Source organism: Echinops telfairi, unplaced genomic scaffold (assembly GCF_000313985.2).
Source record: "Echinops telfairi isolate 266 unplaced genomic scaffold, ASM31398v2 ScPeMD7_4225;HRSCAF=4972, whole genome shotgun sequence".
In the NCBI taxonomy this organism is placed as follows: domain Eukaryota; kingdom Metazoa; phylum Chordata; class Mammalia; order Afrosoricida; family Tenrecidae; genus Echinops; species Echinops telfairi.
In genome coordinates this window covers 19,837,667-19,849,502 of record NW_022108124.1, presented here as the reverse complement: position 1 = coordinate 19,849,502, position 11,836 = coordinate 19,837,667, and the positions used below count along the sequence as shown (strand labels likewise).

General features: G+C 40.5%; 1 protein-coding gene across 2 annotated transcripts in view; it reads left to right on the top strand.

Annotated features, from left to right (window-relative positions):
• Nucleotides 1-11,175, top strand: part of EIF2A (eukaryotic translation initiation factor 2A) — a 29,088-nt gene extending 17,913 nt beyond the window's left edge. For both annotated transcript variants that reach the window (XM_045295087.1, XM_004708534.2), the window contains 5 exons: nt 502-1,073; nt 6,191-6,304; nt 7,706-7,834; nt 9,933-9,998; nt 10,769-11,175. In XM_045295087.1, coding sequence (XP_045151022.1) covers nt 502-1,073; nt 6,191-6,304; nt 7,706-7,834; nt 9,933-9,998; nt 10,769-10,834 — 947 coding nt within the window. In that variant the 3' untranslated portion in view covers nt 10,835-11,175. The remainder of the gene's footprint in view (nt 1-501; nt 1,074-6,190; nt 6,305-7,705; nt 7,835-9,932; nt 9,999-10,768) is intronic.
• Nucleotides 11,176-11,836: the final 661 nt, after the last annotated feature.

Here is an 11,836-nt window from a genome sequence, read left to right as displayed (position 1 = left end):
ATGTGATGGCATATTCTTAAGTAAATAATATACTTTGTAACCTTGCAGCTCTGCACAGATGTAGTGGTGTGCACCCAGGTGTGCAGCAAGGTTTGTAATGGAATTGAGAAAGAATAAAAGACACAATAGCAAGCAGTCTAGAAATTTTTCTATTGTATTTGTTTGAGAGATACTTTGTTTCTACAATAAAACTAAAAAGTATACAAGAAGTATAACAGAATTTTCCTTGTGTAGAGGGACTTACTTTTTTTTTTTTTTAAGAGGGACTTACTTTTTTAATAGAGTTGCTGTTTTTATTATCATGTGCAGATAGTATTGCTTCCAATAAACACTAATTTGTTTCTTAATAAATAACTTTATATGTCATCTAAGAATATTTTAATTGTAGCATTTTGAAGTGTTTTAATTTCTTACTGTTTGAGTGCTATGTGTTTATAAATTGTGCTGAAAAGTACATTTGTGTAGTTGATTGCTAACTTGGATTTTGTATTCTTTTTCTAGCAAAAAATGGCCCCATTTATGATGTAGTTTGGAATTCTAGTTCTACTGAGTTTTGTGCTGTTTATGGTTTTATGCCTGCCAAAGCAACAATTTTCAACCTGAAATGTGATCCAGTCTTTGACTTTGGAACGGGTCCCCGTAATGCTGCTTACTACAGCCCTCATGGACATCTATTAGTGTTGGCTGGATTTGGGAATCTGCGAGGACAAATGGAAGTGTGGGATGTTAAAAACTACAAACTTATTTCTAAGCCAGTGGCCTCTGATTCCACATATTTTGCCTGGTGTGCAGATGGTGAGCACATTTTAACAGCCACGTGTGCTCCCAGGCTGCGAGTTAATAATGGCTACAAGGTGTGGCATTACACTGGCTCCGTCTTGCACAAGTATGAGGTGCCATCCAGTGCGGAAATGTGGCAGGTTTCTTGGCAGCCGTTTTTAGAGGGAATATTTCCAGCAAAAGCAGTAATTTACCAAGCAGTTCCAAGTGAAGTGCCCAGTGAGGAGCCCAAAGTTGCAGCAGCTTACAGACCCCCAGCCCTGAGAAACAGACCCTCCACTGGTTCGAAACTGGTAAGTAAAGTTCTCATACTGTAGTAGAAAAAGAAGGGTTTTCCATGTGTGAAGTTCTCTTGACTGTGTGTGTGTGTGTGTGTTTTCTTGAGTTGCGTAATACCTTACTGGAATATAAGCAGAGGGCCACAAATCATCTACAACCTAGTGTTGAAAAGGTAGTTAACTGAAGATAATCCACATTTTCAAAACTGGAAAAGCTAGTGTGCTGTCCCAGCAGGGCCCAGACTGTGCTGCCAGGTGCGGCCAGTAGTGGGAGTAGCGCAGAATGAATGGTGAAGGGGGATCTTAGGCCCAATTGAAAGGGTAGAGCAACCTCACAGGATTGCTGCCACGGGGGATGTTAAGCCCAGATTGCCCAAATCTTTGATTCTTCAAAACCAAACCACTCTGATCACTGAATGTGAAATCTCTAAACTTGTAAAACACTGTATTAGTCCAAACATTTATAGTCCTTAGGCTATCAATTCCCTGCTTGTAAGAGTTTTGGGGAAATTTTTATTATCTTTCCATAACTTTTGATTTTTAATCATTTTATGGGGAGCTCATACAGCTCTTACCACAATCCATACATCCATCATGTCATGTACATTTGTTGCTATCATCATTCTCAAAACATTTTCTTTCTACTTGATCCCTCTGCATCAGCTCCTTGTTTTTTTTCCCCTCCCTCCCCCACCCTCCCTCACGAACCCTTGAAAATTGATAAATTATTACTATTTTTTCATGCCTTACACTGACCCATGTCTCCCTTCTCCCACTTTTCTGTTGTCTGTCCCCCAGGGAGGGGGTTATATGTAGATCCTTGTGCTCAGTTCCCCTTTCCTCCCCCACCCTTCCCCTTCCCCTCCTGGTATGGCTGTTCTCATGATTGGTCCTGAGGGGTGTATATGTTCTGGATTCCCTGTATTTCCAGCTCCTATCTGTACCAGTGTACATGCTCTGGTCTAGCCAGATTTGTAAGGTAGAATTGGGATCATGATAGTAGCAGGAGGAAGCATTTAAGAACTAGAGGTGAAAAACAAAAAGAACAAAAAAGAACTAGAGGAAAGTTGTATGTTTCATTGTTGCTATACTACACCCTGACTGGCTCGTCTCCTCCCCATGACCCTTCTGTAAGGGGATGTCCAGTTGCCTACAGATGGGCTTTGGGTCTCCACTTCACATTCCCCCTAATTCACAATGATAAGATTTTTTTATCTGGGTCGTTGATGCCTGATACCTGATCCTTTCGACACCTCGTGATCACATAGGCTGGTGTGCTTCTTCCATGTGGGCTTTGTTGCTTTTCAGCTAGATGCCTGCTTGTTTATTTTCAGACGCTATATCTTTTGATAGCCAGACATCACCAGCTTTCTTCACCACATTTGCTTATGCACCCGCTTTGTCTTCAGTGATTGTTACAGGATGGTTTAACTTCATATTGTAGACTAAGACCAGAAGTTTCAGATTTTAGTTATTTAAAAGGGGCTAGTCTTGCTCTTATAACAGTGGTTCTCAACCTTCCTAAAGACCCTTTAATACAGTTCCTCATGTTGTGGTGACCCACCCCCCCAATCATAAAATTATTTTCGTTGCTACTTCATAACTGTAGTTTTGCTACTGTTATGAATCAGGCAACCCCTGTGAAAGGGTCATTCGACGACACCCCACACACACAAAAGGGTCGCGACCCGCAGGTTGAGAGCCGCTGTATTAAAATGTTAACCATTTAAAGCTCAGAGGAGAGCATTTATTAATGTCTTCAGTTTCTGTAATAGTGTTATAAGGGAAGAGTGTTGCTCTGATATTAGAAAGGTGGCCACGTAGCAGTTATAAGCAGGTAATATTTCCAAGATACCTAATCAAAGAATAGATCGTCTTCAGCCTACCTCCACAGCGCCTCACTCCTACAAGTAAACGACCCTCCTCCTCTGTGAACACAATGTAATGGTTGACTCTTATTGAAATGTTCTGTTTAAACATTTCTGTTACGTGCATTATTTAGTAAAGATATGTGACAAACCCCATTTGTGATCTTTGTCCTTAGTGCAGAAAAGAACACGTAATTGTTTTCCTTATCTAAGGTTAAACAAACAAGTAACTCAACCCACCCTGCTTTCTAAATCTGTGGAGATGGCACTGGAAAAATTTGTGAGTTATTGTATGGTTTTATTCTCTGGTCAATAAAACAAGTTTGTTTAGGGGGACGGAGGAGGGAATTAATCTAGAAAGAGGGTATATACTCGAGTATAAGCCGACCCGACTATCAGCCGAGGCACCTAATTTTACCACAAAAAAACTGCATTAAAACCTACCTGTAACCCCTTCCCAGGGGGATGGACAACAGACAAGGGGTTAAAGGGAAACATTGGACAGTGCAAGATGTAAAAAAAAAAAATTAATAAATTATCAAGGGTTCATGAGGGAAAGGGAGGGGATGAGGAGCTGATACCAAGGGCTCAAGTAGAAAGAAAATGCTTTGAAATTGATGATGACAATATATGTACAAATGTGCTTGAGACAATGGATGGATTATAATGAGTTGTACAAGCCCCCAATAAAATGATATTTTTAAATGCCTTAAAAATGTGCTGGAAAACTCAACTTATACATGAGTATATACAGTATTTTGAAAATTATAAAATTCTGTAAGAATTTATTAAAATCAACTTTATAACAGCTATGATTTCTGCTATATGTTTACTTGTACCCTTGATAGATGAGTATGCAGCATCAATGCAGTTGAAGTGCTTGCCCACTATTAAGCATATTTTATTAGTATGTGAAGATAGGGCACAGGACCCCGGCCCACCTCCTCAGGCTGCAGTAGAGAGGAGGCGAATCCAGCTCTATGTTTGCCCAGGGATGCCTCTTCTCCAGCTGCATTTTGATCTGACGCGGCCTCCTCCCCACAGTACTCTGCTTCTCCACGGGGTGGCCACAGAAAACTCATATATAATACTCACAGTTATGGGGGCTATTAGGGAAGAAGCTGACAGGTTAAAGATACAGCTCTCTTGTCTGCAGCACATCTTCTCAGCCACGGTGGCAAGCATGTCTCAGCCATGTGGGCACTTGGCCGCTGCCCTACTCTAGCAAGTGTTACAAAGCTCCTTTACTGGATGAATGCCTGCGAACACTCCACTCTGGAAACCAGCTTCCTGCCCCAAAGCCCTCCGCTCCACTCCTACCCCTCCTCTCTGCCTCCCAGTCTCTGTGTTGCTCCTCAGCCTCCCCGCCCCACAGAGACCTTAAACCCACCTCACTCCTGCTTAGCTCCTGTTGCCTGGGGGATTCTTTGTTCTAACTTCTGGGATGGCTCACTTTATGCCTCAATGGTTCTCAACCTGTGGGTCGTGACCCCTTTAGGGGGGGTCAAATGACCCTTTCACAGGGGTCGCCTGATTCATCACAGTAGCAAAATAACAGTTATGAAGTAGCAGTGAAAATAATTTTGTGGTTGGGGGTCACCGCAACATGAGGAACTGTATGAAAGGGTCAGGGCATTAGGAGGATTGGGAACCCCTGTTAGACGTAGTGGAAGGTAAAACTGATCAGAGAAAACCCTGACAAAATGACTAAAAGAAATGCAATGTGGTTGCATTTTCACAAAGAAGGGCTGCATAGAAGGAAGGGGAAAATGATTTGGGGATTCGACCCCTGAAGAAAATTAATTTTTTATAAGTAAGAATTTGAGTCTTTCAAAAAGTATTTTTCAGCTTTCAGAAAAACCTTCACTTTTGAAATGTGTCCATCAATGTTGTTTCGTAACCATTGGTATACCAAAGAAACAAGATCCACTAATAGTTGAAACCCGTAAATTGTGCACGGAGGCACAGAGCGCTAAAGCCAGCAAAGCTCATGACCCCAGTGGTCATGTGGAGTTTTTCCTTCCATTTTTTTGTCCAAAATAGGTCTTGTTACTGACCACATGATGCTCATAAGTGTGGAACAGACTTGTAACTCGTTCTTTCTCTTGGTATAACTTTTCATGTATTTACCATTTTTTTAAAGACATTCTCATGAACAAACTTTTTGGTCTTAGAGAAAAGTCTACTGTTCAGATAATATTTTTATATTTATGTGCAAAGCAGATGTTCAACAGATACTGTTACCTAACACGCTAGCTGATGGAAATGTAAAAGAGGTGAAAGATGCCAGTCTTCCAAATGTGTCTGTTCTACAAATGTGAGCTCGTGGATCCAGGTTGCTTAAGTGGGGCATAGCCACACGACTGTCAAAGAGTTGATGTAGCTTCTGAGATAAGGGGCTCTGTAGTGTCTCATTTATTCTTGCTTATCTTAAATGTTTGAGCCCTGCTCCTTTCTTAGAGGGCTTCCCATCAGACCTGGTGCTGGTGAAGCTTCATGATGCTGAGTGCTTGGAGTGTAAGACACAGTTCACACTGAGATAGTAGCGAGGTGGAGAGATTATGTAAATGGATCTGGTAAGGGATTGTCATGCTCACTCTTAGAATATCTGAAATGACCCTGGAGGTACTTGGAAACTATGCTTAATATCTTCCTTTCTCTTGTGAAATATAATTGATAAATGCCTGAGTAAGTAACTATCTGGTCAAAGAAATAACTGTCTGCCATGTAAAAGCCTAACAGGCCATGGCCCCCTTTTTTGTAGACCTCTTCATTATGCTAAGCTCAGATTTATAAAATCACTCAGTTACTCGCATCTTTCTGTTTAACTTATTATGGTCTATTTTAGTCTTTTTCCTTTTTAATTTCCTAATCTCTGTTTTTGCAATTAAAATATCTTAACAAGTCAGTTTTCAAACAAAGAAAAGTGAGGAAATTTACATTTCCGGCATTCATCAGATCCAAAAAGATATCAGGAGACGCCATTGTTATCTAACTTCCTAAGAGTCCTGTGGTCGTAGTGGTACTAAAGCAAGTCCATCGTTCGACTAAGCTAAAGGAAGTGGGCTTCCCCACTCTCTGGGGACTGAAAGGTCAGCTGGTGGGAAGATCCTTCTTAAATCCTACCTGACACGTGGAGTATGTCACTCCCAATGAAAGTGTTGAAATGTTCTGTGCCTAAAATGATACCATACTACCCAACGTGGTATGTTTTTAAAAGCATGGACTCCCATTTCAAAATCATTTCTTTTCTATTTTCTGTAGCATGAGGAAGAACCACCTCAGAATATGAAACCACAGTCTGGAAGTGATAAGCCGTTATCAAAAACAGCCCTTAAAAACCAGCGGAGGCACGAGGCTAAGAAAGCTGCAAAACAGGTATGTGGAATATGATCTCTTCAAAACAGAACAAATATGCAAACAAGCCGGTTAGATTTTCCTGTAAGCCTTCCAATGCAAGGAACTGGGGCCCTGGGGACTTGATTGTTACATTCTACATGGTTGCCTGTGACTTCCTCGTTGGTATTGCATGTATGTTGGAGTGCGGAATCTAATCCCAGCCTGAAGATCTGAAGCTGGAGTGGCATTGTGGAGTAGTTGCAAATGATCGCAGCAGCCCCTGTTGCTGGGTCCTCTGGAATGGCATCGTTCGCTTCTTTAAAACGTGTGTTTGTTTGGAGAGGCTGCAACTGACAGTGACAAAGTTATTTTGTCACCTCAGTCTTTTACCACTGTAGGACATTATTCTTCTGGGCCTCTACACATCAGAAGTATCCAAATGGACACTTATTCTAAAGTGAGTTTTTGGTTATGCAGTTGGAAAACTAGACCTAGGCAAAAGTTGATAAAGAAATAGTGATAGTTTGGGCTCCTGGTGACGTTGTGATAAGCTGTCCTGGAACTCTGGTTGGTGGTGTCATGGTGGCATTCCTGAAATTCAGACGAGCTGCAGTAGAAATCTAACAGCTGATGGCTATACTATCCATACAGTCTTACCGACAGTGCTTGAATTTTGACAGCACTAAGCTGCTTATGTGTTTGGGTAGGCACTAAGCCATTTCAAGGTCTAGAATTGCATCACGTAACCACGTGCTCCGAAATGTGGGATTTAAAAAAAAAATCATTGTAGTTAATATATTTCATCGCCAAAAATATCTTTAAAGAGGCTGGGTAGGTGTGGTCATTGCAAGTAAAATAATCTACTCTGATAGGTTAGATTTGTCTAAAAGCAAAATGAGTGCTTTTGTCTGGGTGGGTGGTGCCCCCTGGTGGCTTGGCCCTTCTACAGAGAAGAAAAATGCGTAGTTCATACCATCTGGCTTTTAAGTCTTGTCTTTAAATTTGACCATAGACCAGTGCTTTAAGATCTGAAAAAGCCCTACTGTATATCTAAAACCCTGTCAGCTGGTACAGAAATGTCGCTTACCCTGCTAAGGTCATTTTGTGTCTTTCATTTGTCATTTTACCATTAACTAGCACTTTTTGTTCTACTACTTACTCGATTACTTTAAATTCTAGATCTAGCACAGTGCTCCTCATGACAGTTCTACCTTTTGGTGTATATCTTTGGGGTATCATACTTTGGGTTTTTAAAGCTGGATTTTATATATCTGCCATGGGAATGTGTGACATTCATGAGACCTTCCGTTCAGATCCTTTCTGTAGTATAAGCAGTAAAATAAAATGCTTGGTTTTTATACTTTGCATGAGCGTTATGATGGTTGAACTAATTCAGTGTTTTCATGTTAGAAAATTCCATTACTTTTTTTTATTCTTTAGGAAGCAAAAAGTGACAAGAGTCCAGATTCGGCAGCTCTTCCTGCTCCAGAGAACACAGCACGAAACCCTGCCCCTCAGTCAATCTCTGGAGACCCTGAGGTGGACAAAAAAATTAAGAACCTAAAGAAGGTGAGATGTACTTTTTTAAGTAACCGAGAATCATACAAAGCCTGTATGGAAAGTTCATTGTCAGTCTTTCCCTGTGAAGTACTGTAACTTAAGAATGGCACTGAGTTTTGTTCTGTTCGCCTATATGGTTCTCCTCTTACTGATTTTTAACCTGTTGTGTGGCGAACCTGTTAGTATTTCATTAGGCACTCTGTGTAACATCAGGAGGGTGAAATTCCTCCTGAATTAGAAGATGAAGGAACAGAGACAAAAATCATTTATTGATTGTAACCCATAAGATGGTAACTCTGGGGATTAAGACAGTCCTTACAGTCCTGCCTGCCTTCCTACCATTCTATGGAGAGCAGTGGTTCTCAACCTTCCCAATGCCACCAGCCTCTACTACATACAGGTCCTCATGTGTGGTGACCCCTAACCATAACGTTATTTTCATTGCTACTTCATAACGGTAAGTTGGCTGCTGTTACAAATCGCCATGTAAACATCTGATATGCAGGATCCCTGTGAAAGGGTTGTTCGACACACACCCCCCCCAAAGGGGTCGCGACCCACAGGTTGAGAACCGCTGATCTAGAGCCATCTCAGATAACAGTGCCAAGTTTCCTTTAAAATAAAGACCTCATCCAAGTATGACAGATATATATAAAATACAGCCTTTAAAAAACATGTTGGAAAGTCTTACCTTTTAACTCCGTTTTCCATGACCTTTTTGAAATCTCCTGGTATGTATACACTCACTACTTGCTTATTGATCTCATTAGGTTCCAAAGATCAGGATGTCATGTAAAAACTAGCATTGTAGGAACTGAAAACACAGGGAATCCAGGACGGATGAGCCCTATAGGACCAGTGGTGTGAGTGGCAAAACAGGGAGGGTAAAGGGAGAATGGGTAGGGAAGAGGGAACCGATTACATGGAACTGTGTGTGACCTCCTCCCTGGGGGACAGACAACCAAAAAGTGGATGAAGGGAGAAGTCGGACAGGGCAAGATATGACAAAATACCCATTTATAAACTATCAAGGGCTCATGCGGGAGGGGGGAGCGGGGAGGGAGGGGAAAAATGAGGACCTAATGTCGGGGGTTTAAATGGAGAGAAAATGTTTTGAGAAACGATGTACAAATGCGCTTTACACAATTGATGTGTGTATGGATTGGGATAACAGTTGTATGAGCCCCTAATAAAATGCTAAAAAATAAATAAATAAATAACAGTTGGCATTTTTGCTGGCTACCTAAAAAAAAAAACTAGCATTGTACTAAATTAGAGGGTGATCACTTTAGATCACAAACCGGGAGATGATGGCATCATTACGAGAGAACTTTAGAAAGTTTGTGGTAAAATGGAATTAGAATAGAATTTCTCCACAAACTTTTTTTAACCGCACTTGTCTATAGCTGTCAAATCACATCATTACATACAACTTTATTATATCATTACGTAACTGCAAAATCACTGAAAACCAGGGTCCAGCCAAATTGACCCATAACCATCACAGCCAAAAGTCCTATACCACAGACTTCATCCTCCTATGCTGCAAGGCAAAGCCATAGTAGCTGAATGGTTTTATGCTATTGTCATCAACAAGGAATGTCAGGAAACAGGATAAGGGAGAATTTGCTGTGTATGTAGGAGCCATGGTGGTGAAGTGGGTTAAGGACAGGGCTTCTAAACACAAGGTCAGGACTTCAAGCCCACCAGCCACTCCCAAGGGAGAAAGGTGAAGCTGTCTGTTCTCCCAAAGATTTGTAGTTTCAGAAATCTTACGTAGCTTTGCTATGAATTGGAATTGCCTCAATGGCAGTGGGGTTTTTGGTTTATGTATGAGTGTGTTTTGATTTTTGTTTTATTTTGCTTATAAAATATATAAGGATGCTTACTAAATTTCATAGAAAATGGAATGAGAAGTCAATGGAGTTTTTCTACAGACTTTAAAAAGCCCCCATGAAAATATGTTACAGGAATAACAGTAATTACATAGTTTTTCAGACCATTCTTGATACAGATGCTAGGTCATTTAATCTCCTTATCTTGGTTATGCATTCCTATGATTATGGAAATACGCATTCTAAAATAAGTCTCAACTTGATGTTTGCAGAAACTGAAAGCAATTGAACAGCTGAAAGAACAAGCAGCAACTGGAAAACAACTAGAAAAAAACCAGGTACTGTCGTGTGTGCATTGTTCATTTGGGCTTCTGGCCACCACCACCCTCCCCTTTTCATTGTAAGCACTGGAAAGCCAAATGCTTACGTCTATTTTAAGGTTTTTATTCATGAAGCAGAAGGGTTAATGGGAAGGAGCTTTGCAGATCCTGGGGAAATGAAACACTTGTTGCCCCTACACTGTACTAATGCCATTGCTACTGCGAATGATGGCCCGGTCTTCTGTTAGACAAGACTCTCTTCCTCCCTTCCGCCCTCCCTCCCTCCCCCCTTCCTTCCTTCTTTCCTCCCTCCCTCCCTCCCTCCCTCTTAGTTGCTCTGCCCTGTTTGTCCCTTTCCTGTTTCTTTCCTAAGAACCGTTAGCACAGTGGTTCTCAACCTTCCTCATGCCGTGACACTTTAATACAGTTCTTCATGTTGTGGTTACCCCCCCCCAACCATAAAATTATTTTCGTTGCTACTTCATCACTGTAATTTTGCTACTGTGATGAATCGGGCGACCCCTGTGAAAGAGTCATTTGACCCCCAAAGGGGTCGCGACCCACAGGTTGAGAACCGCTGCTTTAGCCCAAGTGAAAAGTAATTGGACCCCAACAAATGCAGCTAGACTGCTGTTCCCTTTTGCCACCTGGATTCGTAGAGAACAATTAGATTTTTTGAAAATGTGTTACCAATGATGTGATAAAGTATCAGAAATAATCTTTCTTAGATCCAGAAACATGGAATTACGTCATTTCCTATTTAATAACTGTATTTTTTATTTTTCTAGTTGGAAAAAATTCAGAAGGAGAAAGCCCTCCTCCAAGAACTGGAAGATTTGGAATTAGGCATTTAATGAGTCCTTAAAAGGAAGTTGGCTACCAGAATTCAAAGCAAATACATCTCTGTTAAACCCACGGTCTTACATGAGCTGTATGCTCACACTTATTGTTCATCTGCAATTTTAACCATTTCACAGGGATTTGACATATGTCGAATTATTTAATAATGTCTACTAAATTGATTCCCTAACATCCTATATATCATGTTAGTTCGTGATATAAAATGAGACATGAATTTTTTAGATAAACTTGACAGATTGGAAGACGTGTGGCCTTGGGTTTCTGTTGGTGGATGGTGGTTGTTTTTCCAGTAAGAAACCAGGATTAACCATAAATAAAGGCATTTTAAGTGTAATCGTTGTTGCTTTCAGTCCATAAATAAAAAAGAGAGCCTTTAGCCCTGGTGGCACAGTGGGTTACTTTGGGCTGTTAACTGTAAGATCTGCAGTTTGAAACCAGCAGCCGCTGTGCAGGAGAAAAGTGAGGCTGTCCGCTTATGTAAAGGTGTACAGCCTCTGAAACCCACCAGGGCAGTTCTGCTTTTTTCTGGAGGATTACTATGAACGAGAATTGACTCAGCAGTGATGCATTATATTTATTTACCAGGTAAGGTTGGGAAGTTTCCATTTTAATAGACAATAGGTCTTTTGCAATTCTAAAACATTATTATGTGACTTTTGTCAAATTTTAAAGAAAAGCTTTGAAAATCAGATTATACTAAAATATTAAATTGTTTATATTTAATATTTGAAATAAAGTTTTTCTGATTAGTTCTGAAGTAAATAATACCTTTAAAAATAGAAGATGATAAAACATTTTGCTATATCAAGCCTAGTGATTTAAGAATGAATTAAATATGATTACATTGTTATAATCAAGTCTATTTTGTCTCTTCTTGGGGGTAAAAAGATGTAAGACACATGACTGCAGTTAGAACTGATTTAAATTTGGTTTTGGCGTCTGTTACAATTAATTTTTTTGCATCAGGTTGATATTAGAACTTTTATTTCGTTTGC